At 60.4% G+C, this 25,591-nt stretch overlaps 1 protein-coding gene and 1 long non-coding RNA gene across 8 annotated transcripts in view; one reads left to right on the forward strand and one right to left on the reverse strand.

The window, feature by feature from the left end:
* The window catches only part of TNS1 (tensin 1), a 250,960-nt gene that overhangs the window by 21,602 nt on the left and 203,767 nt on the right, over window positions 1-25,591 (forward strand). For all 7 annotated transcript variants that reach the window (XM_034785186.1, XM_034785187.1, XM_034785188.1 and 4 more), the window contains exon 3: window positions 12,166-12,203. In XM_034785186.1, coding sequence (XP_034641077.1) covers window positions 12,166-12,203 — 38 coding nt within the window. The remainder of the gene's footprint in view (window positions 1-12,165; window positions 12,204-25,591) is intronic.
* LOC117884653 lies at window positions 4,238-12,116 on the reverse strand. Its single transcript, XR_004647617.1, has 3 exons — window positions 11,939-12,116; window positions 8,161-9,902; window positions 4,238-6,643 (listed from the first exon to the last, which is right to left on the reverse strand). It is a non-coding gene; the product is annotated as an uncharacterized LOC117884653 (long non-coding RNA).

The raw sequence follows: 25,591 nt of genomic DNA on the forward strand, positions 1-25,591 counted from the left end.
GGACTTCGCTATCTTGAATAATTTTGTAGCATCTGCAAACTTTGCCACTATGCTGTTCACCCCTTTTCCCAGGTCATTTATGAATACGTTGAACAGCGCTGGTCTCACTACAGACCCCTGGGGGACACCACCATTTACCTCTCTCCACTGTGAAAACTGACCATTTCTTCCTACCCTTTGTTTCCTGTCTTGTAATCAGTCACTGATCCATGAGAGGACCTTCCCTCTTATCCCACGCATGCTTACTTTGCTTAAGAGCCTTTGGTGAGGGACCTGGTCAAAATTTTCTGGACATCCAGGTACACTAGTTCCTCTGGATCACCCTTGGACACATGTTTGTTGACCCCCTCAAAGAATTCTAATAGATCGGTGAGGCGTGATTTCCCTTGACACAGACTGTGTTGACTCTCCCCCCAACAGATTGTGTTTAGTTATATTACGGATAATTCTGCTCTCTACCATCCTTTCAGCTGCTTAGCCTGGCATGGAGGTGACGCTCACCGGCCTGTAAGTGCCAGAATTGCCTCTGGAGCCTTTTGTAAAAATTGGTGTCACATTAGCTACTCGCCCGTCCTCTGATGCAGAGGCTGATTTCAATGTGGTGCCATTGCAGTTCTCTGGGCTGGCCACAGGGTGGCACCCCAAGTCTCTGCATCAGGGAGGGGTGTGGGTGCGGCTTGCTGGCCAGGGCTGGATAAAGGGGGCTGCACCTCTCTGGGGCAGGAAGGGGCCATGTTTGGTGTGCTGGGCTGGGACACCCCCCCCCACCCCCCAGGGATCTTCCCAGCTGCTCAGCCCCTAAGAACCATCTTGGCCATGCCCAGCCTTCACTGGGCACTGGGGGGCCGGACCCTGGGGTGGGTAATTCCCCTTGTCCATCAGTGACTACGTGGCCAGCAGCAGGGCCGGCTCCAGGCACCAGCCCACCAAGCTTGTGCTTGGGGCGGCACCTGGAGGGGGGCGGCGCGGCGCTCTGGCCGCCGGGGACAGTGGAGCCCCGACTGGGGCTCGCCACCCTCCCCCTGGCGCTCTGGCCGCCGGGGACAGCGGAGCCCTGACTGGGACTCGCCGCCCTCCCCGCCCTCCCCGCGGCGCTCTGGCCGCTGGGGAGAGCGGAGCCCCAGCCGGGGCTCGCTGCCCTCCCCCCGGGGCACCGGCCGCCCTCCCCTCCTGTGCTGCGGGGGGGGGGGGCGGCGGCAAAAAAGCCAGAGCCGGCCCTGGCCAGCAGGGATTCAAGGCCCCCTCCCTGAGCCCGGGAGGGCTCTGGGGGGGGTGGGGGGATCCTTTGCCCCTGGCCGTGTGCCTTCTCTGGGGTGAGGCTCAGTCTCCATGTGGAAGGGGCAGAGAGAGCAGGAGGTGGGGTGGGGATGAACCAGCTGGGCCCACATGGGGCAGGGCCGATGAGCCCCTTAGCTCGGCCCTCGCTCCTCCCTCCGGCAGCGCTGGGGGGATCCGAGAGACTGGAGCTGCCTCGACCTCGTCCGGTGCTCAGCGGGTTCCTTTCTGTGGGTTCCCAGCACAGCGCGGCCTTGAGTTATTGCTAGGGAACCTCAGCAGGGCCCGGGGCAAGGGGCTGTTTCACAAAGGGCTTGTGGGCCGAGGTCCTGACCAGACGTCCAGGGGAGCTGGTAGGCTCCGGCCCGGCAGCGGTGAACGCAGCCCGGGACACCGACACAGCAGCTCTATCGCTTCCTCGGCCTGAATCTCCCTGGAGGATGGGCAGGGGGGATCCGTGCAGGTGGCACTGGAGACCCTAGTGCCGAGAGGCTGGTGGGGGTCGCTTGACTGAATGTGGAGACAGTTAGATCTTGGAGACAGGTGTGCCGAGACGCAGCTCTCGTTAGAAGAGGAGGAAGGGGGGGTCTGGTCTCTCTGCCCGGGGCTCCCTTCGCCTGGGCTGGTCCTTGGGTGCTGAGCTGCTGTGTCGCGTGGGTGTGTGAAATGCTTCCCTGGAGCTGAGGGTGGAGCGGGCTGGAGGGGGGCTGCTGGGGGAGGGCGGGGGTGGAGAGGCGGGCTGGAGTGGGGCTGCTGGGGGAGGGCGGGGGTGGAGAGGCGGGCTGGAGAGAGGCGGGCAGGAGGCTGGCAGAGGGCCCTGAGCTGCTGGGGTGACAGGCCGCAGCGGGAACGCTACTTTCCCTGTGTAAATCAGACAAGATACTCTAGGCTGATGCGTTCCCCAATTCTGCCCCCCACCTGCCAGCCCAGCCCTGCCCCAGGTAGAGTGTCCCAGCCGCTCCTTGCAGCACCCAGAGGGGAAAAGGAACCAGGGTTTACCCCCCCATGTCCTGGGGACTCCAGGGTGCCACTGCCCCTGTGTAGCATTGGCTACCAGTGGGGGTGCAGGGGAAAATCCTCCTGAAAGACAGGGTTGGGGGACCCCCCTGCCTGTGGAGCCCCTTGGAGGGCAGGCGAACCTGCCCGGCTCCTCTCCGAGGTGCTGGGGCAGTAGGGAGGATGGAGGGAACGAACAGCCGTGCAGTGTCCCGCACCAGCCTCGTGCTGGGTAAGAGACTGTGGGTCACGGGGACAAAGGGGCGGGAATGCCAGCCTCACAGTCCCTCCAGGGGCGTCTGTGCCCAGCGGGGGTCTCCGTGGGGGTGGGGCCCATGGCACAGGAACGCAGGCTCAAGTGACCGACGGGCTGGGGGGAGGGACTGGGCTCGCCCCATTGGCTGCTGTCCCCACGGGGTCACAGAGCTCAGACCTGCTCTGGGGGGCCCATCTTCAGCCAGGGAAAACCCTTCCCCGCAGTGGGTTCTCAGACCCAGGGACGGTCCCTCTCCCGTGGGGGCTGCTCTCTGCCCAGTGCACCTTGCTGGGGAATCAGCCCACACTTTCCTTTGCTCACCCCACCCCCCCCCCTGCCCATTCGCCCGGTCCCCCCCCCACTCCCCCCCCCCCCCTTGATCTCGGTGCCCGTCAGAGACCCCAGCTGGTCCCTCGGGTTCCCTGGACCAGGACGGTGCCCGGCACAGCCTCACCCCACCATGAGGCCTGTGGGGAACACGATGCCCCAGGTGGGGTGGCTGCAGGGCAGGGATTGACCGTGAAATTTCAGGGGCTCCAGGCGCAGCGCTGGGCAGCCTGGCCGGAGAGAGCTGGGTCTGTTCGCTCCAAGGCCCAGAAACCACTATGTGCTCCAGCCACCCTGCGTGTGGGGCGCAGAGCGGCTCCCCTGAGCTCGCAGGACAGGGCTGAGGTGATGCCCGGGCCTAGCGATCTTTGCTCCGGCCACTGCTGGTGAAGTGCTGGGAGTTTGCCAGCGGGAAGGCACTATGGGATCACGAGGGGTGTCCACAGCCCCCCTGCTAATTGGCCAGCTGGGATCTGTCGCTGCATTTAGGGACCTGGTCCTGCCCGGAGCAGAGCACCGCTGCCCACTGGGGCGACGGGCAAGAGCCCTGGGGAGGTGGGAGCGGGCAGCACAACTCTGTCAGATGGCACGAACTGGGGGAGATCAAAGCATAGAAGCGTAAGGAAGGGAGAGGAGCCCCGTCACGGCCCCCACCCCACAGTGGGGGAAGCCAGTAGGGCTCTATGTGGTTTACTCCCTTGGGTGGGCACTGTCCCCGTGGCCCCTGTCAGCGGAGACATTTCAGACCCCGATCGATCCTCCCCCGGTGTGACCCTCCTGGTTGGACCCCACAGAGCCCCGACGGCAGGACTGGGGCCTTGGCATGTTCAGTGCTGCCTCAGAGCCAGCAGGGGGCGCTCACACATGGATTTGATGGTCCCCCCATGGTAGCCAGTTTAACTATTTGTTTTCCTGTCGCGTCTGAGTGGCGGGCGTGGGGCGGGGTACCAGCGGGCGTCCCCCAGCACATTGAAAAGCAGGTTGGGATTGGAACGCAGGAAGAGAAGACCCAGGGTGGGGCTTGTCCTGTGGGCGTGGGCAAGTCACTTCCGTGCATACCTCACTTTCCCCAAGTGTGAAGGAGGGACAGTAATTCCAACCTGTGGCAGAGTGAGGGGAGTGTTGAGTGCTGGTTTATAACTAGGCAGGCGTTAGCAGCGTGTTCCTTCCCTTGTGCAAGTCTTGGTTTTTCCCGTCTTTAGAAAAATGTTGTCACCAGCAGCCTCCTGCTGCCCGTGTCCAAAGAGGTCCCACAGCAAAGGGGCTTTATCTACTTAGGGGAATAATAAAATGAGTGAGCAGATCTCTAAAGTAACAAGACTTTCCTTCCCTCCTCTCCCCTCACCTCAATCTTCTGCACAGTCACACACTGTTCCTATTACTTCCCTACAGCACCTCTGGAAACTTCTTCCCAGGACTTTGCATGTTGTGGTGACCCCGTTTTAACTGTTATCCACCCACCCCAATCAAAGCCTACCTAAAAAAAACTCCAGGATCAGTCACCTGTTCACCTGCATCTCAACTTGACATAGTTGGCATAAACAATAAGAATGATTTGTCCTCTTCTCCCATAATGCCCTGGGGTAAGAAGATGCAAATAAAGAAGAACCCGATACTATCCTTCCACCAGTAGATGGCGCTATTAACTTCTGCATTTGTTAGGCTAGAGGGCCGGAGCTTAGCTGACCCTGACATATGCATCATTCCCAGCACTCCAGCCCCGCAGCTGTCCCAAGCAGCTGGTGGCAGTTCCAAAGCTGGCATTGCCCAGGGCATGATCCCCCAGCCACCCCCCTCCAGATGCCAGTGGCACACGCTGATTGGCTGGCAGCCTTTTGGCTGGAGCTTTCCTCGCTCTCTTGGCCAGGGGGAGGAAAGAGAAATCTGCGTTCAGCAAGGGCAGGTCCTGGTTAGTGGGAAACCCAGGGCCAGGATTAAAAAGAAAGGGTCTGTTGGCACTTGCCGTGGGCCCGGATCTGCCGCCCGTGGGGCCTGGGTCCCGCAGCAGCTGTGCGCATGTCGCGCTGCCCACCCTGGGCGGGATCATGTCCGACTGCACTAGCCAGGCTGGGTTGGCCCTGGCCTGGCCTGGTGGGTAAGGCCCTGGAGTGGGATTCAGGAGATCAGGGCTAAATTTCTGGTCCTGCCACAGGCTCTTGGCCCAGTCACTTAGTCTCTCCGGGGATCACATCCTGCTTGTGGCTGTGTCGATGATCGATTGCCAGCAGGGCGGGGACGTTCTCTTACTCTATGCATGTACTGCACCTAGCACGGTGGCACGTGGATCTCGCTCGAGCCCTCTAAACATGCTGCTAGAATACAGTGAGTAGGTGGAGGTTCCCTGGTACCGCAGCCAGTAACGTTACCCATTCGGCACAGGGTACTTCCCGGTTTGCCTTTCGGAGTCCGTGCCGGGCTGCGTATAATGCCAATGGGCGCGGTGCTTCCTCTTGGATGAGACTCAGGCCTGAGACCTTGTGCTCATTAAAGATGCTTTCTGTGCGGGGGTGGGGATGTTTGTGACTTAAATTCCTTCTGTTCTTCTAGCTGGAGCAGGCGTTCTCTGCTTCCTGACTTAAATGGGGGTGTTGGGTGTAGCTGTTTAACAGCGGCTCCGCTCCACCTCAGAGGTGGCTGCATTTCATCAGGGAGTGGGAAAGGTTTTGCTGTAGGCTGGATGGGGCTGCAGCTATGGAAGGCCGTTCTCTCTCTCTCCCACGTGCTGCCCGAGGCATGTGTATAATGGCGGAGGAACACGTGCACGGACGGAGGGGAGGATATGAGCTGGCAGACCCCGGCGCAATTCAAGCCGCACTGATATGGATCTGTGGAGAGGTGAAGTCACCGGGCAGCGAGCCGCAAGCTCCTTGGCCCGGCCAAGTCCCTGTTATCAGGGCGGTCAGGTGCACCCCTGCTCTGTGCTCATTTTCCGATGGCTCTGCCGAGAAGGAAAAGCTTATTCAGGCTGTAACAATGCCGGCTTCCTGTGTTCCCTGCTGCACCAGGAAATAACCCCAGAGAGGAGAACCTCGAGGCACAGGGCAGCTAGCAGGACTGAGCTGTGGGGTCGGGGGGAGGCGAGGGTCCCTTCCCGATCTCCTCCCCTTTCCAATCAGGGGCTCTGGGGTGCACGGGTTTGTGCCCCTTTGCCAGCTGGAAAGGAGGCGGCGAGAGAACGGTCTTAATAGCGTGATCGAAAATCCTCGCTCTTGCTTCTAACAGCAGCCGCTTTGGAAGTTCAAAGGCAAATCCGCTTCCTTCCGCACTGGAAGTTTGTTTGCCTGCATTGTGGGTCCGGTTTGGGTGGTCACACTTCTCGGGTTGTTGTTGTAGGGTGGCTGGTGGGATGCGCCAGGGAGCTGCTAGAGGTGCCGTGTGTCGCTGTCGTAGCGTTGCTCCGGAGCGCACAGGTGACGCTTGCAGACCCTGGTTTGTTATTGTAGGGTGGCTGGTGGTTGCGAGGCTGTTGGTTTGTGTGCAGCAAAGTGTAGGGAAGAAGGTGCCCTGGGGAGAGTTGGCCTGGATTAAGGAGCGATGAATCGGCTTAAATAAAATGACTGACCCGTGTGTGTGCACACCGGTATCCATGCACCCACAGGATTTCCTCCTTTTTCCCCGTCTGTACTTGCCGGTCCAATGGTCCGAAGGGATTTCTAGAAATCTCAGAAGAAAGCAAGATTTCCGCCCCAGCGGGCTCAGGCAGTCCCGTGCATCTGGAGGGGGTTCTTAGGGACTCCGGACCGCTCCATGCTCCATGTCGGACAGACAACCCACGGCGGAAGATACAGGCTGAAATACAGTTGAGGCTATGGTTATACAGTGTGATCCAGTGGATGCTAGCCTGAAACTCCGAAGAGCTGGGTTCTGTTCCCTGTTCTGGCACTGACCCACTGGCTGATCTTGGGCAAGTCACGTCCTTGCTCTGTGCCTCAGTTTTCCCCATCTGCAAAATGGGTATAATACTACTCCTCTCTTTTGTAAAGTGCTTGCACCTGTGCAGGTGAGAAGCCCCATCTAAGAGCGAGCTGGTTACTATTAGCTGCGCTGACCCTTGGAAAACATGGAACCAGATTTCCCAGAATGGAAAACTACAGTAAAATTCCCCTGGGATGTGAGGTCTTTGTCTCCCTCCCGCCCCATCAGCAGCAACCCTTCGTTCCCTCCAGGACTCCGGTCACAGTGCTGCTGGGGATGATGTGGGAGCCGGAGGGGAATCCAGGAGTTTCAGATCAGACTCTGGAGCCACGCAGGGGGCAGATCTGACTCAGCACTTGCAGTGACGTTAAAAAGGGGTCAGTTCAAAACCAACCGAAGGGAACAGTGTGTACCTAGCCTGGGCACTCACTGCCACGGGAGTCACTGGGGCCGAGAACTGGACATTTACATGGCCCTAACGAATATGCAGCGTTAGCATAATTAATGATGGTGGAAATTCCGGAAGGGGTCTTTCAACGTGGCGCTTCAGGGCTTGGGCAGGTCTCCAGTAGGGACAAGAGGCCAATTCTCCCCCAGCTGCGACGGCCGGGTTCGTACCCGTCTCTCTGACCCCACAGTCAGAGGCCGGCTGCGGGGCTCGCTGGACCTGGGGCTGTCTGTTCCTCTGACACGCACCCAGGGGCTGTTTGTACACGGTCACGGCAGAGACGCAAAGGACACTGAGTGAAGTCATCCCCTCCTGGCCTTTCTTAGTGTGACTTCCCACGGGCTGTGGCGGGGATGGGGTTAAAAGGCCACCCCCCAGTAGCCAGGTCTCCCTGCCGGCCAGCATGGAAGGGCAGGCAGGTGAGACTCATTCGGAGAGGGTGGGCCGGGCAGGTGTTGCAGGGAGGGAGTGTTGGGGAGGGGCTCCCCGCAGCCCGGTGTTGCATGGAATTTGGTTGGGGGCGGGGTATACTTTGCATACGGAGCCCCCCTGCCCCTGCCCCCAAACGCTCTTCAGTTGCATCCTTCCCTTGCCGGAGTAGCTTACAGCCTGTTGCTCTTCTCGGCCGTGGACGTGTTTTGCAGCCTTTAGGGAACGTTCTCATCCCCAGGGGGGGAAACTGAGGCAGCGGTGGGCTGTGTTACTGTGCCCGGCGGGTCAGTGGCAGAGTAGGGCTGAGAACCCAGGAGTCCTGCACTAGCGCCTAGTTCAACTGATCTCCCTGGGTTAGAAAAGCCAAGGTACTGAATCCTGGCCAGGCCAGGCCAGGCCCCCCCCGCCTCTCCCCGCCAGGAACAATGACTGTGTTGTATCAAAGGAACAGATGCTGTTTCTGGCAGGGCTGCAAACTGCAGCGTAAACCCCTGGGGGTGGGGAACTTTACCTGGCCAGGGGCTTTGCTGGGACTTGCCAAGGGCTGGCGGGCAGCGCCTACGCAGTGCTGGCATCTGCAGCAGGGTTCAGAAGTGCGAGTGCCAGACAGCTTAAGACAGGGCTGAAACCCGGGGGCGTGGAGGTCCCCCTGCAAAGGAAATGCCGTGAGCCAGCCAGCCCCCCAGTGCTGGGTTTGCTGGCGCTCTTCTGCCAACTGAGGCCCGGCCCATTGTGTGGGTATTTTACCCAGCTGGTGGGTCTCCTGGGAGTGCACCAGGCAGCAGCTGACGATCGGCTTTGTCTGTGCCCAGCCGTGGGCAGCCTGTCTCAGCTCAGGCACGTGGCGATTCTTGAATGCTGCCTGGCGGGGTCGCCGCCGTATGCCAGCCCGTGCCCCCGTGGTGTAGGGAGCTGGGGACTGACACAGCCCCCTGGGGAAATGCGCGGTAGCTGCCGGTCTCTGGGATCTCTCCAGGGCCCCCCTGATCCTGCCCCTTATGAGGTCCACGCAGGATCAGTCCCTGACCCTTCCAGCTCTGCACTGGGCCAGCTGAACCGTCTTGGATCCAGCCCTGCTTTGTGCCCGCTGGCTGTGTAGATCAGCCATCGGCCGGGCTGAGTGTGGGGTGCTGTGGGAGATAGCACGGCAATAACTGGTTGGATTGGGCCACAAGCATGTGAGAATGGGCTTGTGGGAGGAGCCCTAGGTGCCTCTGACACAGCCCTGCCCCTATTTTACATCGGGGGAAACTGAGGCACGGAACAGTTACGTGACTTGCCCAAGACCTCAGAGGAAATCCGAGTCAGAGATGGGAAGAGAACCCAGGAGTCCTGGATCCCTGTCCTGTGCCTCACACTTCCTCCCTCTGGATGTGCTGAGGCCAGCTGCAGAGACCCAGGGCCTGTGCCTAGCAGGGAGACACGGCTGTGTAGCCAGAGAAGAATGCCCCATGCAATCCCAATCTGATTTATTCCCCCGGGAGGAGCTAGATGGGGCCAGTGGAGGGAGGGAAGCCCTTTAAAATATCCCCATCCTGGCCCCAGCCGTTCGCTTCAATCTGGCTAGGACTTGCCTTGGTTCCTGGGCAACACCTCTGCTCTGTGCCGAGGGCCCCGGTGCCTGGCGTCTGGGTGGGAATGAGGAAAACATGAGAGGGATGTTCGATCCCTAATGGGGACAGATGGGTTCCCAGGGATCGCTTTGCTGGACGGACTGGAGCGAATCGGGTGCGTTTTGGACTGAAAGTGCCGATCTGCCTGGAAGCGGCACAGCGGGGCGGGGCCGGGCCCAGGCGTGCTTAGTGGCTCATGTGACCTGAGGGGTTTTCCTGCCTGCTGACCGGCAGCATTTTCCTGGACTCTGCATCAGACCCTAGTGTGTTGGTGCCAGGGGCTGGACTCACACCAGCTCTCCTGGAGCTGTGTCGGCTCTGCAGGGACAATGGCTGGCCTGGCGTCTTGCTGTTGACATCAGTCGGGCCGAGATGTCACCACCTGAGAATAAACCAACGTACTGTAGGCCCTGATCTACTAAAACCAAGCACGTCTTTCCAGGGCCTGCTCCCATGCAGATCTGCCTAGGAGCAGGTCTCCGGAGTTCGCAGGTCCCGTTCTTAGACCACCTCCATGCAGGTCAGAGCAGCCTGCAAGAGTCCCTCTGTGGTTCTGTAATGCAAGCCCTGCAGCCCTGTCTTAGAAAGAGGAATGGCAGGAAACTGACCTGGCTGGTTTCACGCTCCCTAGCTGAGTGAGCTGCAAAAAAAAAAAAGAAAAGGGAAAGGTAAATTACACAGCCCCAGGGCTGGAAAAAGGCGAGCTGGGATTTTCAAACATTCTCTCAGTTTCAGAGCAGTCTGGAGTCGGAGAAGGGAAGCCTGGGAAGGCGATTCTCACTCTTGATGCCGAGTCTTGAAATTGTGTCAAATATCGAACACGTAGCATTGCAGGGGGGGCTTCTGTTTGCAGGTTGCGTCATGTGGCATATTCAATCAACAGTGCAGCTACACGGAGACCGGGTGATCTAATCCTATATAACCTACTTAGCGCTTTTCAGCCGTAGCGCTCAAAGGAGCTCCGTGTCATTTCCCTCTGTAAAGTGGGGAAACTGAGGCACGGAGCAGGAAACTAAGGTCATGCACAGCTGGGACTCGAACCTAGGTCTCCTGAGTTCTAGTTCAATGCTCTGGCCATGCTGCCTGCACAGCTATAGGGAGGATCCCCGCCCAGATACTATGGTGATGGGCAGTTGGAGACCATCTAAGTACCCAGGGCTTCTCTGATACAGTGTTGGGCAGCGCCTGTGCTGGGCCTTGGCAGTGATGGGTGCAGGGGCGGCAGGTTTGTCTTATTTTTGGTGGTGCCCAGAACGGGTCCAAGTCCTGCCCACCCCTCACACCTGCTTAAGGCTCTGGGAGGGAGTTTAGGGGCGGGCTCTGGGCTGGGGCAGGAGGTGGGGTATAGGAGGGGGTGCAGGCTCTGGGAGGGAGTTTGGGTGCAGGAGGGGGTTTGGGGTGCAGGCTCTGGGCTGGGGGTTGGGGTGGAGGAGGGGGTACGGGGGCAGGCTCTGGGAGGGAGTTGGGGTGCGGGCTCTGGGCTGGGGTAGGGGGTTGGGGTGCGGGAGAGGGGGAGGGGAGCGGCTCTTACCTCGGGCGGCTCCCGAAAGCGACCCGCACGCCCCTCTGGCAGTGGCTCCTAGGCGGGGGGACCGGTGGGGGTCTCCATGCGCCATTGCCCACAGGCACTGCCCCCGCAGCTCCCATTGGCCGCAGTTCCTGGCCAATGGGAGCTGCGGAGTTGGCGCTCGGGGCACGGGCAGCGCGCAGAAACACACCCCTGGGGCCACAGGGATGTGCCAGCCGCTTCTGGGAGTGGCGTGGAGCGAGGCCGGGTAGGAAGCCACCTTAGCCTCACTGCACTGCCGGTGGCGGTGGCCAATGGCCCCTGGGCCCTTTTAAATCACCCGGAGGCAGCAGGCAGGGCTGGGAGACTCTCTGGGGGAGGCGTGCAGGGGCCGCAGGCAGGGCCGGGGGAGAGACCCGGCCCCAAACATTGGTGGAGCTGGGCCCGCAGGCCCTGAATATTCCTGGAGCATGGGCACCATGGACCCATAGAACTCACTACCCCTGGATGGGCGGGCTGAGGAACAGAGACGTTCCCTTCCCTGCCTGTGATCATTTAAACAGGGAGTGGAGCATCTCCATCTCTGACCCTTCAGTGGGAGAAGAGAAGGAGGGTATGACCGGGTGAGGAGAGCCGGGGGCTGGCCTCATGGATGCCCGGCAAATGGAGAATGGGCACCCCGTGCGCACCCCTGCTTTCGCTCTACCCCACAGCCCAACTCTCCCGACGCTCGGGGTGCTCCGAAGGGTCCCCCTTCTGCTCGCCCCCCTGGCTCTGCCCTGCCCGGCTGGGTCTGTGGTGAGGGGCTCAGCAGAGGCCGAGATCCTGGCTCCGAGACCGGAGGCAGCGAAAACTCCTCTTTTGTTCCCCAGCACCAATATCTGAGCAGCCGGCGAGGAAAAGCAGGAGGGGACCGGGCCGCATTTTGAACATTCCTGCTGGAGTGAACATGACTCCTGGAGCGAGAGGGCGGGCCGGGCCTGCTCCGTTTGTACTGTGCAGTCACGAAAGAAAGAGGAAGGGGGTGGAGGGGGGAGAAAAAGGGGTAGGCAGGCGAACCCTGAGCCCCGGGGCAGGCTCTGACAGCGCGGCAGGCAGCTCGGCACAATGTGCTCAGTATGTTCTCGAGGAGCCGAGCTGCTGCCGTGGGCCGGCGCGCTCCGGCGTACCTGTGCCGCCAAGGCTATCCTTGGCTAGGTGCCAGGTGCTTCGCTTGCCTCCCCCTCCTCCGCCCCGGCCTGCGCCTGTGTTTCCCGCAGCAGCCTGGAGAGTTTGTTTTGGTTGGTGTTTCTGTCCCGGGCAGTCCCTCTTTGTCCCCAGGAAGCCGGCCCGGTTCCCTGCACTCGGAGCCGGGGAGGTGAGCTCCCTACTGAGACCTGGTTTCTCTCTCTTGCAGGGTGCAAGTTGTCCTGTCACAGGAAATGCGAAGCCAAGGTAAGGAGCTGCCCCCTTCGCGGCAAAGTTTCCTTGTGTCGTGGGTCCCGGTCGGGTTCGGGGGGAGCCTCTCTCCGCTCTCCTCAGCTTTGTTCCTGCGCTTGGGTCTGAATTGTCTCTCAAGGTGACACACTCCGGGGTCCCGCCAGGGCTGCAGTGTCCGGTTACAAAGCGCCGCTGGGGACCTGGGCTGCTCCCTGCTGCCCAGGGGAAAGTAAAGCTCGTCCCTCCTGTTCCCAGCGCCGGGCGCCTTTCCTTTGTACACACAGCAAACATTGGGTCCTTCTGGGCACCCAGCGCGCCTTCTGCAGACGTGGCTTCTGCTTTGCAGGTGAACGATCTTTCCTACTCTCCGGCCCCTAAAAGCGGGGTGAGATCCTGGCCCCGGGGAGGTCAGTGGGATTTTTTGCTGTTGATTTCACGCTGGGCGTTTAAAGCACACACATTTCCAACTGGTTCCCTTAGCTCCCCGGTGTGCCCCCTTCACGGCAGCTAGAGCGGAGGGGTTCTTGTCCCGGTGCTGCTCGGATGGCCATCGGTTGGAGCTGGTGGAGATGCCGATACTCAGCCCCTGATCTCAGCATCAGCTGCTGGCTGGGGATCGCTTGGTCTCGAGCCGGGGGCTGCTGGGAGCTTGTCTGGCTGATCTGGGTTTGTGGCTGTCCCCGGGGTACTGGGGAGAGTGCTGCCGGTGCTCTCGTGCCGGCTTTCCTTTGGGGGCACGTGCATTGCACCACACGCGGGCATCTGGGCAGGGTGCAGCTGCAGGCCGGGTGCGTGGGGCAGCTTCTTGTATTCCAGGCGCCCGTCAGTCCGTGCGCCCATAACCCATCGTGCTGCAAATATGCAGTGGATGCAGCCGGTAAATTTGGGGTGACGTGTGGGAAGAGTCCAGTCCACTGGCCTCCCAATGCCCCCATCCTGCTCCTTCACCTGCCTCTGCTGCTCGGACGCCTGCTGCTCCTGGCGCCTCTGGGAGAGGCCGCGGGTTCCTCGTCTGCTGCGGGCTTCTCCTCCTCCCATTGTTTCCCCTGCATTTCGGAAGCGCCGGGGCCCGTGTCTGTTCCGAATCGCGACGCACCGGCCCGCGTAAGGCCTAGCTGATGGAAAAGGCCATCCATCCTTGCATGGGGGGAGAGGGGGCTTGCACAGAAGAGCTGGGTACGAAACAGGGTCCCGCCCACTGTCTGCTTGCTCCGTTGAATGCTGTGTGGAGAGGGAGAAAGGGAGGAATCTCCTTAGGTTGGCAGACAGGAGGGCAGGTGATGCTGTCCCCAAGCCCAGCCTAGGACCTGGCCATAGAGGGGGGCCGGAGCGCCCGGGAATCACTGAGCTGGTGGGGTCTGATGCAACATTCTCCCCATGTCTCTTCTCCAGCTGCCAGGAGCCACCCTGGTACGGCAAAGCCCCGAGCCGGGTCTCTCTCCTGGGGTCCCCGCTCTGCGTGGGGGGTGCACCGGATGCTAGCTCTGGAGCACGTAGAGAACGGAGCTGGCGTCACCCACGGGATGGTGTGTTCTGTGTCCCCCTGTGCTGCTCCACACAGGGTCCGTCTCTGGTCAGGCCCCAGTGCCAGGCCCTTGAGCTCCCGCGCTATTAGCTCTGCAGGCTCGGGGTCAATGCCCGGTGTGGGGCCGTCTGTTCCCATCACTATCTGGGCTCTCCTCCGAGACTCTTCCACTTCGGTTGCTGCCGGTCCCTCCTCGGTGCTGGTCTCCCCAAAATGCAGCCGCCCCTCCCCTCAGTTGGCCCTGGAAGCAACGATCCATCCAGCCCACCCTCGGGACGTTCTGCTGCCTTTCTCCGCAGTGCTCACAACCCACCATAGAGCCTTCTCCCCACCCCCTACATCCTTAGGAACACAGGCACCGGCAAAATGGATCCATCTAGCCCCGTATCCCGTCTCTGATCGTGGAAGGTGTGAGAACCCCGCAGCAGCAGATGGGAGATGATCTAGGTCTCTAATAGCGATTGGCTCACCCCGGAAGCAGGGAATTTAATATCCTGTCCCAAAGTTATCCTACCATTAACTGGGATAATGCTGGTTAGCCAGAGAAATGTCCAATCCCTTTCTGAGACCTGCGACGTTTCGGGCTGCAGCAACTTCCTGGGGCAGTGAGTTCCACCGTCTTTCTCCTGAGTGGGCGGAAGAGCCGGACCCCATGGTCTGGAACGGCCTCTCCGCTCACAGGCGGTGACTCACGGTTCTGCAGTCCCCATCTGAGACGCCCCCGGCTCTGATTCCCGCCACTCCATCACTGAACTATCTCTGCTGCTCCACTTCCTCAGTGGGCCGCCCCAACCCTTGTCTGCCTGCGTCTCCGGCCGCCCTGCCTGCGCGAGAGCTCCCGATTTCCCAGGCAGGCTGTGCTTGGCTGTCGGGCGTCTGAGAGGCTCCTTGGTGGAAGACGCAAGGCAAACGTGGCGCGGGCGGCGAGGGGCAATAAGATGTGTTCTGTCTCTTTCCGCAGCAGGGCAAAACTCAGGAAGAAAAGACCCTTCCCATTTTGACACAGGGCCGTGTTTCTCCTCGCTCTCACTGCTGGGTGTACGGAGCATCAGGTATGAAGCTCCGCCCACAAGCTTAAACTCCACCCACCGCTTCAGTGGAAGGGCTTCAATGAGTGTCGGTGAACGAGGGAACATGGCCCTCATTAGGTTTCAGAATCAACGCTGTCATGTCTGTGTGCCGACTCAAGAGGGCAGCGCCGGAGTGGTTCATATTCGTGAGGTTTTCTTCACGACTGTGAAGGCCAGAAACAAAAATCATTGTTTTGTTAAATGAAACCCCCTGGCTGGAGTGTCCAGGCTGCCTGGTTAGAGACGTGCAGTCCCGCGCAGCGTCCTATGGCCTGGGATGCCAAGACTGACATGGGAACGGCGGGCCCAATTCTGGGAGGTGCAGGGGGTGTCCATGCAGCGAGGGGGGCGTCCTTTCTGTGCCAAGGGTACTGCCCCTGCCGGCGCTCGCCGTCCTCCCTCCTGATCCGTGTCTGTGCTGGGACTCCAGAGTGGGGTGGGGCTGGGTGTGTGTTTCCCAGGTTAATGGCTGCAGCAGCGCTCAGATGCTGTACGTAGGACGCCAGCCACTTCTGCCAGGCGCTGGCATGTGCCACGGTGCTGGTATTAAGGTTCAAGAGACCCGGGTTCGCTTCCCAGCTCTGATATCTGGGACCTAGGCCAAAGCAGTTTAATTTCTCTCTGCCTCAGTTTCCCCTCTGCACAGTTGAGACTATCCTCCTGTTGTCTGGCCTGTTAGACTGGGAGCTCCACGGGCAGGGGCTGTCTCTTGCTCTGGGGCTGTGCAGACCCTGGGGCAATCGGGCCACAACTGAGATTGGGCTCCCAGGCGCTACCATGAGCCATAGACTAAAGACTGTTGCCCCCTGCCACGCGCACAGCCAGTGTGATGATGTGCCAACCCCAGCGCACAGGCGGGATCTGCCCGGGCGTTTAGGGGAGCGCTCCCAGTGTTGCTCCACCAGAGGGGCAGCCTAGTGGAGACCAGGTCCTGGTGTGCAGGCCACCGCGTGGTCTGAACCGGCTCGGAGCAGATCTAGATGGCTGGGAGGGAAGCACACCAGGGTTCTGTCTACACTCGTGCTCCAAGACTGCCAGGGTGCAATGCCGGGAGAGGTCCCAACAGAGGCCTGGGTAGACTGCAGCTCCAATGCACCCCGAGAGACGGGCAGACAAGGCAGGACGGACTCGCGGACTGGCTAACGGTCCAGTTACAATGCTGCGATCCAGCTCCAGATCTGGATTCCAACTGATCTGCCGCAGACGCTTCTCTAGCCTTCCCCCCTGGAGTTGGCGGTGCCTGGCTCTGGGGCTCACACCGAAGCTAACTCGGCCTTGATCTCGGGGGCGCGAAGCCGGCCTGGGAAGGTGTTTGGGGAGCTGCAGCCGTTCTAGCTGTGTGCGCCTGGCATAGGGTGACCAGATGTCCTGATTTTATAGGGACAGTCCCAATTTTTGGGTCTTTTTCTTATCTAGGCTCCTATTATCCCCCACCCCCCATCCCGATTTTTCACATTTGCTGTCTGATCACCCTAGCCTGGCAGGAGAGAGTGGCAGGGAAGCTGTGCCCAGAAGCGGCGTCTGGTTTGGCCGGGAGATGTGTTTTTATGTCCATACCCTCAGCAGCAAGCGAGTGATCCAGGCGTCGTGTTGCAACCCGAAAAGCTGGGTGGTGAAAACCAGCTAGCAACATGCAGGCTTTCCCGTGTCTGCGCCCGGAGCTGTCTGGACACACACGTGCGGCTATGGGCACACGGCTGTGTTTGCTGCCGCGGCGAGCGCGGTGGCTGGCCCAGCAGCCCAGCTGGTGTCAATCTTTGTAGCAGTGCTGCACTCCGGGGAGCTGCATGCCCGCTGAGCGTCTGGCCCTCGCTGCCTGGCATGCAGCCGTGGGCGCATCTGGGGGCGCGTGTCCTGAGTGAGCATGCGCATGTTTCTGCAGGTGCACGGCTGGGGTTATTCTGGGATTGGCAAGCGTCTGTCTCGCCAAGCTCCCTGGGGAGCCGGCAGTCCTGCCTTGGCTAGGTGCATTGGGCTGCTTGTGCCCCCGTCTCCCCTGGCATCTTTTGGGACATCTCCCCTTGTTGCCCTCTGGCAAGAGGTGCAGTGTTGGAATTGTTTGCGTAAATGGAGCACTGGTGATCTCACCTCCGAGGTAGCTAGCATGTGGCATGGACACCAGGGCCCTGTCTACACTAGGGTTGAGCAGCAGCCGGAGAGCTCCCCAAATGACGCTGCATCCACAGCCTGTGTGTCCCCTGCTCTTGGCTTCAGGCTTGGAGCTGGGTCTGCTCATTATTCCTGGGACTTAAAGCAGCACCTGGGACCCCAGTGGAAATCAGGGCCCCGCTGCGCTAGGCCCTGTACGCATCCCTAATAAGGGGCAGTCGAAATAGACGAGACAGAGGGAGGCGGGTGGGAATGACTTGGCCGGGGTGCTGGCAGCTGTTCTTTTAGCCGCGGGCTCTTGACCCCGCGATCCCAGCCCCGCGATCCCGGCCCCGCGATCCCAGCCCCAGGTCTCCGGGGTTGCTCAGCGAGGAAGAGCTGCAAGGCTCCGGGCGTGGGCGCTGGACAGACTGCGAAAGTGGCCCAGCCGCCCCGCCCTCATGCCAGCAGGGAAGGGGCCTCTGTGCTTATGCCAGCCAGGTCCCACCAGGAGCCAATGGGCAGGGCCCCCTTTATTGCACTCTGCCGAGTTCAGGCTCTCCGAAGTGGGGGGCAGCGCCCTGTCTCCCGTGCCCATGACTAGCCCAGTGCACTAGGAGGGCAGCAGAGGAAGGGGTGGAGGGAGAGAGACCAGCCCTTTGGTTCGGCCTGGCACGGCTCCAGTGGAATAAATCAAACTCCCAATGTTCCTGGCCCGGCCAGCCCGTCATTTCGGGTCTCTGTGGCCACGGCTTCAAACCCCAGCTGAGCCCTCGGGCTGTCCCGTTTCCAAACCCCCACGAGCCGCCAGCATGCTCCGTCCAGCGCGGCGGCTGCTCCTGCCCTCGCTTACCCAGACGGGCTCCGTCTCGCTCGTTAGCCTGATCAGAGCAAAAATCAATAAATAAACCCGACCATGAGTAGGAGGTTATTCCCCCTCTCCCCCCACAAACGTCTTTGAGATTTTACCCCCTATAGGAAGAGGAGAGGGGGAAATCTCCATCGCAGGCGTCCAGTGCCGCGGAGACCCTACAATAACACAGGGGGCTGGGCAGTAACAACAATGGGAGTTTGCAGAGCGCCCGGGGCTGCTGGGATGGAGGGAGCTGCAGCCCTGGGAAGGGCTGGAGGCGTTTGATTTTTTTGTAAATCCATCACTGGGGCTGCCAAGAAACCATTCGACAACAACCACCGAAAAAACCAAATCGTGCTGGTAAGAAAGCAGGACTAAGCTCCTCCCATTGCCGTGTGGGGCAATTAACTCCTTAAACGCTGGACTGGCACCTGGGCGGTTTGTACCACTCTCAGGTGCGTGGGCAATGTACTCTAGGCCGGGGGTTCTCACCCTTTTTCTTTGTGCCTCCCCCCCAACATACTATAAAAGCCCCACGGCCCACCTGTGCCACAACAACTGGGTTTCTGCATATAAGAGCCAGGGCTTGCATTGAGGGGGAGCAAGCGGGGCTGTTGCCAGGGGCCCCACGCCACAGGGGGCACCACAAAGCTACATTGCTCAGGCTTCGGCTCCAGCCCTGGGTGGGGGAGCTCGGGGCCCTGGGCTGCACTCCCATGCGGCAGGGCTTCGGCTCCAGCCCTGGGCCTTAGAGAGTCTAATGCCCACCCTGCTTGCGGCCCCCCAGGGTCCCTGGACCCCTAGTTGAGAACCCCTGCTCTAGTTTATTACCAGGTTGGGTTTTTTAGGGTCGGAGGTGGGGGGGGCACTTGCTTTTGGTGCAGGGAGAGGGGACCCATCCTAAAAGATAAGATTGTCAACAGATCTGCTAGCCCTACTAGCTTCATAATTAGTCTCGGAGCAGCTCCGGGTCGCACTGTGCAAGGGGCTGTACAACCGCAGAGCAAGAGCCAATCCCGGCCCCGAAGACTTTACGATCTACACAGACGCCGCACAGAGAGGAAGGAGGAGGCCCGGAGGCGGTCGGTTACGCTCCAGCAGTCCCCCAGGGGGGCGGTGGTGAAATCAGGACTTGACCCTGGGTCAGCTGTGTCCTGACGCAGCATCTTTCCCCTCGCAAGGTCGTCCTTCCTGTCCAGCCACGGCAGTGCCCCTTTAAAAAGCACCAGCCCAGGCCGATCACCTGACCAGGTCTGTAAAAACCTGTTGGGTTCTGTTTGCTCTGAAGCAGAGGTTTGGCCGGCGCGCTCGGAAAGGGCTGCACCTATAAACCAGCGGCAAAGGCGGGGGAATGGGGCAGAGTTCTTGAGAATATTCTAGTCCCTGGCCAGCTGTGTACGTTCCCAGCGGTGCAGATCCGAGCCTGTCTCTTTGCCGCTCCGCAGGCCAGAAGGATGGGTGCAAAGTTACCGTCTGCTCCGGGAGCAGGGCAGGGAATTCAGCCCCCAGCCCCAGTTTCCTGTGCGTTAGGTGGGGGCGTTAATTAGAGACCTTTGCAGCAGGGGGGAGCGGGGCAAAGCCAGCCACAGCCAACCACGGCCTGAAAGAACAGGCCCAGCCACTGGGCTGGGGAATTTGGGAGATCTAGGTTCAAGCCCTGCTCTGCCACACGGTGCTGTGACCTTGGGGCGGCCGCTCAGGGTACGCCTGCATTGCACGCAAAGCCCGGATCTGTGGGACTTCGAGCGTCCACACTGCACTGGGAACCCCGGGCTTTGCAACCGCCCTGCTGCATCCACGCTGCAATCTGCAGACCCGGTCCGAACCGTGTGCTCTCGTATCATTTGGGGGGTTGCCGCATAGCGGGTTGCAGGAGAACTTGGCTCTCCGACCCGTGGGAATCGAGCAGACGTGTGTGAGGTGGTCTCGCCACGTCTCACGTCCCTGGCTCTGCAATGGGGATAGCAGCCTGCCCTGCCTCACCGGCTGGGGGGTTGTGAGGATAGATACGTCGCGCTATGAGGAGCTCAGGTGCTCCGGGGATGGGGGCCTTAGTGAGACAGGTAGCTCTGCATTTCAGAAGCCGCGCCTGCACTTTGCCAGGCGCAGTGTCTCTCTCGTCAGCCCCAGAGGGTCACATTCAGAGGGCTGTGTCCACTCAATGAATGCTTGTGGGGTGCTTTGAAATCCGCAGAGGAGCAGGGCCAGTGATGCGACCACCAGAGACTACAGTTCCCAGCGGGCAATGCGCTGCTCAGCTCAGGGTGGAGCACTGCATGCTGGGACTTGTAGTCCCCACGAGCTACAGCAGTGGGTTAAAGTCAGGGCTGGTGGCAGCCTTTTCAGCACAGGTGTGGTCGATGCCCCGAGGGGAGATGGTGACTTCAGGATTGGTGTCCCTCCGGAGGCGGCTGAAACCAGGGGACTTGGGCACAGTTTTTTCCTCTCTCCTTTTTGCATGCAGAGGGCTCCGTAGGCCGGACTGTTGGAGCGATGGCTGAGCACTGCCGTCGGTGCAAAGGCAGGGAGCTGAGGACTTCGTACAGCTAGAGCTTAGGACAGTTGCTGTGTAGAGTAGATTAGATCAAGTCGAGCCAACGTAATGTGTCGCTGCACCTTGAAATCCTAATCTGCAGCACTGCCGACCCCGAGACCACCAAAATCCCGAGAGTGGCTGAAAAACCGTGAGATTAAAAAAACAAACATGGCTTTTAGGTTCGGATTTGTTTTCTGGCGGTGTCGTCCTTTCAGGTCGCGGCCGTGACCTTTCCCCCAAACCACAAGGGCTACAAAATTATTATTATTTTTTTTAAAGGAAAGCTGTGATTTTTCGGTGATTCCTGGGTCCAGGAACTGGGGCTTTAGGAAAAGCAGCACGTAGCACGAGGCTCGTGATAAAATTGTGCGAGCTAGCAGGGCTGTAGCGAGGCGGGGTGGGGGAATGAGGCCCGCCGTGTGAACTGGAGGGGAGTGGCGCCCCCCGGAGATCAGAGGGGAGTACTGCACAGGATGGAGTTGGATTTGTCGTCTGCTGCGTGAGATAGTCACTGAACCGCAGAGGGTTGGGGGAGGGACTCCTTCACTGCTAACCGTCACCGTCAAATCAGCCTGTGCTATTAATAAGGCTTACCTCAGGCTTCAGGCATCCTTCCCTCCCTGCATTCCTGGTGATGGGGCTGCTTGCCCCCCCTCCTCCCCCCGGCCCCCACCAGAGAGCTGTTTCCTTCAAGCTCGCTCCAAATGCATTCAGCCCTTGATTGCTCAAATTGCTGCCATCTGGTCAATGTTACGGTGAAACTTCCTGAGGCTGGTTGTAAAACACCAGGCCTGGGTCTTGGGGCACCAGGGCTGCCGCTTGCAGAGATGCTGGACGTTTATGCTCCTGGGAACATCCCCGGGAAGGAAGGCGCCTCGGCGTGGAAGGAATCCGGGTCCTTTTCCAGAGGCCTGATGAAGTCCGTTATAGATCAGCTCTTCCCACGCTGCCCTGACCTGGAGGGACCCCTTCCAGGGACAGGAGGGGCCGGCAGCCTCCGGAGCTCGCTTAAGCCTCGGTGCCAGTGGTGGGGTGGGCTGGGCTGTAGCTCTCTCCTGTCTTGCGTCTGCGCGAGTGAGATCAGAATCAGGCCCTGGGGGACAAAAGTCTCCCCCTCATTCCCCTGAGCTCTCCGGCTCCCTAATATCCTTGCCCACCCTCACGAGAACGGCCGTCGGATGAGATCCAGCCACCCCTGGTTTGTCCTGGGAGGGCTGGTGGCGAGGACGGGGCTTGTCTGGCTTGTGATTGCAGGGTGGCCCCCGAGGGCCACACATGCCTGTTTTGTTATTGTAGGGTCTCCTCTGAGGGCTGGCTGCATGCCGGGGCTCACATCCGGGCTGTTCACAAGCCGTGAGTGTCTCACCCCGCTTGGGGATAGTGGAGTCCCTCAAGAGTGAGCCGCGTTCGCTCAGGTGCTGTTTCTGACCTGGCCAGACGCAGGAAACGCTACACCGCTTTGTGGTGGCTGCTCCCAGGAGAGATCCCTGCTCCACCACGAGCAGATGAGCTGGGGCTCTACCTTGGGGTCACAGGTGCCTCTGGGTGCTTTACGCTACCCCAAAAAATCCTTCCCTTCACTCCACCCCTTTCCCTCCCCATGCACCCGGAGAGAGCACTGTGTGGTGCGCTCAGCTGTCCTTGCATGAGCAGGATTTAGGGACGCCCCTAGTGGTGATGCTGGGCAGTGCAGGCTGGGAGCTGGAGAGCCAGAGCGAACCCCAGGGTCTGTCTGTGTCCGGTGGCCTCACCACCAAATCCCCTTTATCGTCCCCACAGCTGAGGTCTGCCTGCTCTCGACCCGGGGCGGGAACGCTCCCCCTCGCGTACTGGAAGTCATCACTTGCAGCGAAAAAGCAGTGTGCTTCTATTTACTTGCAATGCATTATTTGACCACTAGATGTCTCTGTGCTGTACAGAATTGCAGGCAGGGCGTGGCCCGTGGTAAACATTAGGGAGTCCACAGACCAAGCTGGGGTTCGAGCTGTGTGGAAGCTTCTTTGTATGGTTGAACACCGCCTGTCGTAACTGGCTCCGTGAGTACGGCGGTGCCGAGCACGGTGGAGGAGCTCTAGAGAACAGGGTACATGGATTCTGACAGGCGAGATCTGTTACATCGAACGCCCAGGGAGCAATCCAGCAGCGGCCTCAACTCCAGCAGCGGTTTCCAGAGCTTCCGCAGTCAATGACGCTGTCAGCCTGGAGCCTCTCTCCCTGACAGAGATCCAGAGCGTGAACAGCAACATCCTGGATGGGTTTGTGCCATAGAAAGTTGGCAAAAGTGGGGCTTTGGAGTCGCTCTGCCAGGAGGCTGGAAGAATTCCATTTCCCAAGCTCTCTGCTGCGTGGTAACGTTCTTCCGTGGGGCCTCCCCAAGGGCTAAATGATCTGTCCAGTGCATCACGGGCAGTGGGGCAGAGGTGGGTGGAGGGCAGGACGCAGTCCTTATGTTGTCAGTAGTGACCAGGGAACTTGGGAAACTTGTGAATTCAGATAAACAGCCTGAAATGCGGCGCTTTCTGACCTCTCCCAATTCCTTTGGGCTCTGCTGACTTGGCGATGTCGGCATGTTCACGTCTGCTCGCGGCCAGGCACCGGAAAACAAACCGGTCCTCTCCAGCCTGATGATTTTGCATCTGAGCGTGATTCGGAACCCAAGCAGGGGTTGGGGTTTCTGGTCGGTGCCTATTCTGGTTGCAGTGGTTTGGGTCAGTGTGGCTGCACAGCGCCGGTTCAGTGGGAGTTTGGAGTCTTGGCTCGGTTCTTGTTTTCAGCTGCACTGGTTCTGAACTGTGAGTGGGGACAGCGCTGATACGGCTGAGGGTCTTTTAGGCCCGTCTCAGGACACATAACGTTGTGGCCTTTAATGTTGCATAGGCACAACAGTAACGGCTGCTGTAGAGACATATACGGTGCAGATAGCCCCTTCTTCGCTAGGGAAATGCAGCCCCTCTGGGGTGGAGCACAGCAGCTGCTGAATGGTGCACAACACTTCCTTGGTGCCAAGGGGTTGGATGCCACTGAAACACTAGGATAGCAAGAGGCTGTGTGCGTGTGCAGGATAGGTGGGGAGGCAGAAGACTGTTAAAAAGGGGGGGGTGCAAAGCTTTAGCAGGATCCGGGGGGGGGGGGGGGGCAGAGGTTTGAGACAACTGAGCAGCTCCTTAGCTGCAGAAGCAGAGGGGCAGGGTGGGTGCTGCACACGGCCTTGGCCAGGGCCCACGTGGGCTCCTGTGCCATGAGCGGCTTGGGCATTGCAGCTCCAGGAGGCCCTTGCCAGCCCCCTCCCCAGCGCAAACCTCAGCCGAGGGGGGCTTGTCCCCCTTGGGCTGCGTCTTGTCGAATGCTGGACCGACAGCCCCGCAGCCTTTCTCCCCGCCAGGGGTGTCAGCAGACCCGGGCTGTGGGGGGTTCGGAAGGGATCCCCGTCTCTGGCCCTGTTCACTCCCTGCCCTGTCGGCCCAAGTGCGGTGTGTGGCCGAGGGGGCGCCCGTCTGGAGGCAGCGCCGCTGGGAATGGGCCGGCGGCTGAGGGCTCGAGAAGCAGGGAGGTGAGGGGAGCTGCTCATCAGACCTGCTGAGAGCCACCTGCAGGGACATTTTAACGATTGCTCAACCCTCCCGGATTGTCTGGTGTTTGTTCTGCCCTGGCCGCCATTCCACGCCCTCCCTGGCAGCCCGTCCCTTCGCCCGGGCTATTCTTAGACTCTTCATGTTCTTTCCTAAATATTTCATCGAAACTCCCCTCCTCCCCGGCTGCAGCCCAAATCCCGTGACCTCTTGTTCTGCCCTGGGCTACTCAGAAGCAGAGATGATCCCTGTCTTCTTTGTCAGGTCCCTGCTGCGTGTTTGTAGGCAGCTGTCCCGGCAGAATTCCACCCCCCGGCTCGGCACGTCCAGGTCATTTGCCCTCTCCTTGAAAAATGTCTTAGCATTCGGGGGAGATGGGGGGGGGGCTGTTACACGTATCATGCTGGTTCATAGAGGCTGCTGTTTAGATCCTGGCCCCGTTGCGCTAGGCAATGTCTGAAAGGGAGGCACAGTGAGATCAAGTGATGTGACCAAGGTCATGCAGAGAAGCTGTGGCAGAGACTGGAACTGAAGCTGGATCCCCCGAGTCCTAGTTGAGGACCTTCCTCGCGAGGCCATTCGTCCTGTTGCCTTGCTCTCGGCACTCTCCCGTTGGTCCAGGACCGAAACGCGGTGCCCGAAGCTTGCGGGAAGGGTCTTGAGCCGTTGCCCTGAATCTGGGGAGCTTAAAGCTAGCAGGAGGCTGGAGTCTGACCTGACCCTGCAGCGCTGCTGATGGCCGGGGCGTGAACAGACCGGTACAAACTCTCCCTCTCCGTGTAGGTCCCCAGAAGGAACTGGAGACTGTAAGGGAAAGACTCCAGCTAGTCTCCTTGATGAGGTGAAATCCCAGTGGTTCCCGTAGCTCTGCGTCCAGCCTGCGCTCCGGCAGCCGGGCCTGGCATCGCGGGCTGGAGATGCCCGCAGCTGGTGGGCCTTGTAGGGGAGAGCCCAAGAGGACGGCGCCTTCTGTAGAAGCCCCTGGGCCCTGCTGGAGCATGGACTAAAGACACCACCTCCCCGCCTCCGGTGTGTTTTACCCGGCCGCCCCCCTGCCCCCATTCAGCCCCAGTCTGGCTCGAAGCCCAGCTTCAGGGGCTTGGTAGCTGCTGTCCTTGTCCAGGGCTGTGCACGCAGAGGGCCATGGCGAGCCTTTGTTAGCGGGGGCTGCAGCCCGCCCGCTTGCACCCGGCATGAATTCACCTGTGGGAGCATCGCCGTGACTCCCCGCTCCCCGAGGAGACGTCCCCGGAGCGAGTGTCGGGGGGGCTGGCTGCCCCAGGTCCGGCCTTGGGCCTTGGGTGGGATGGGACTCGGGGTGGCCAGCCTGTCCTGCTGGTCAGCCGTGGCAGCTACGCTGCTATTCGTAGTGGGTCAGCGCCATCAGAGCTAGTGTGGGGACGTCTGCGCTAGCCGGAAACAGCCCCCCAGCTCCAATGTGGAACCTCCAGCCCGCAGTCCGGGGGCGGTTTGCAGCAACAGCGCCGGGGCAGTTAGAGGAGAATGGTGGAGAGAGTGAGAGGAAAGGGCTGGAGGGTGTAAAGGGGAGTGGGGAGAGGGGGTGCGACTGTGTAGGGTGAGTGTGACGGGGAGGGGAGGGGAGTGTGTGTGTGTGTGTGTGTGACTGTGCGGGGCAAGTGTGACGGGGTGGGGAGTGGGGGGGGTGCGGGTGTGACTGTGCGGGGCGAGTGTGACGGGGAGGGGAGTGGGGGGGTGCGTGTGTGACGGGGAGAGGAGTGGGAGGGGTGCGTGTGTGACTGGG

Source organism: Trachemys scripta, chromosome 11, assembly GCF_013100865.1.
Source record: "Trachemys scripta elegans isolate TJP31775 chromosome 11, CAS_Tse_1.0, whole genome shotgun sequence".
In the NCBI taxonomy this organism is placed as follows: domain Eukaryota; kingdom Metazoa; phylum Chordata; order Testudines; family Emydidae; genus Trachemys; species Trachemys scripta.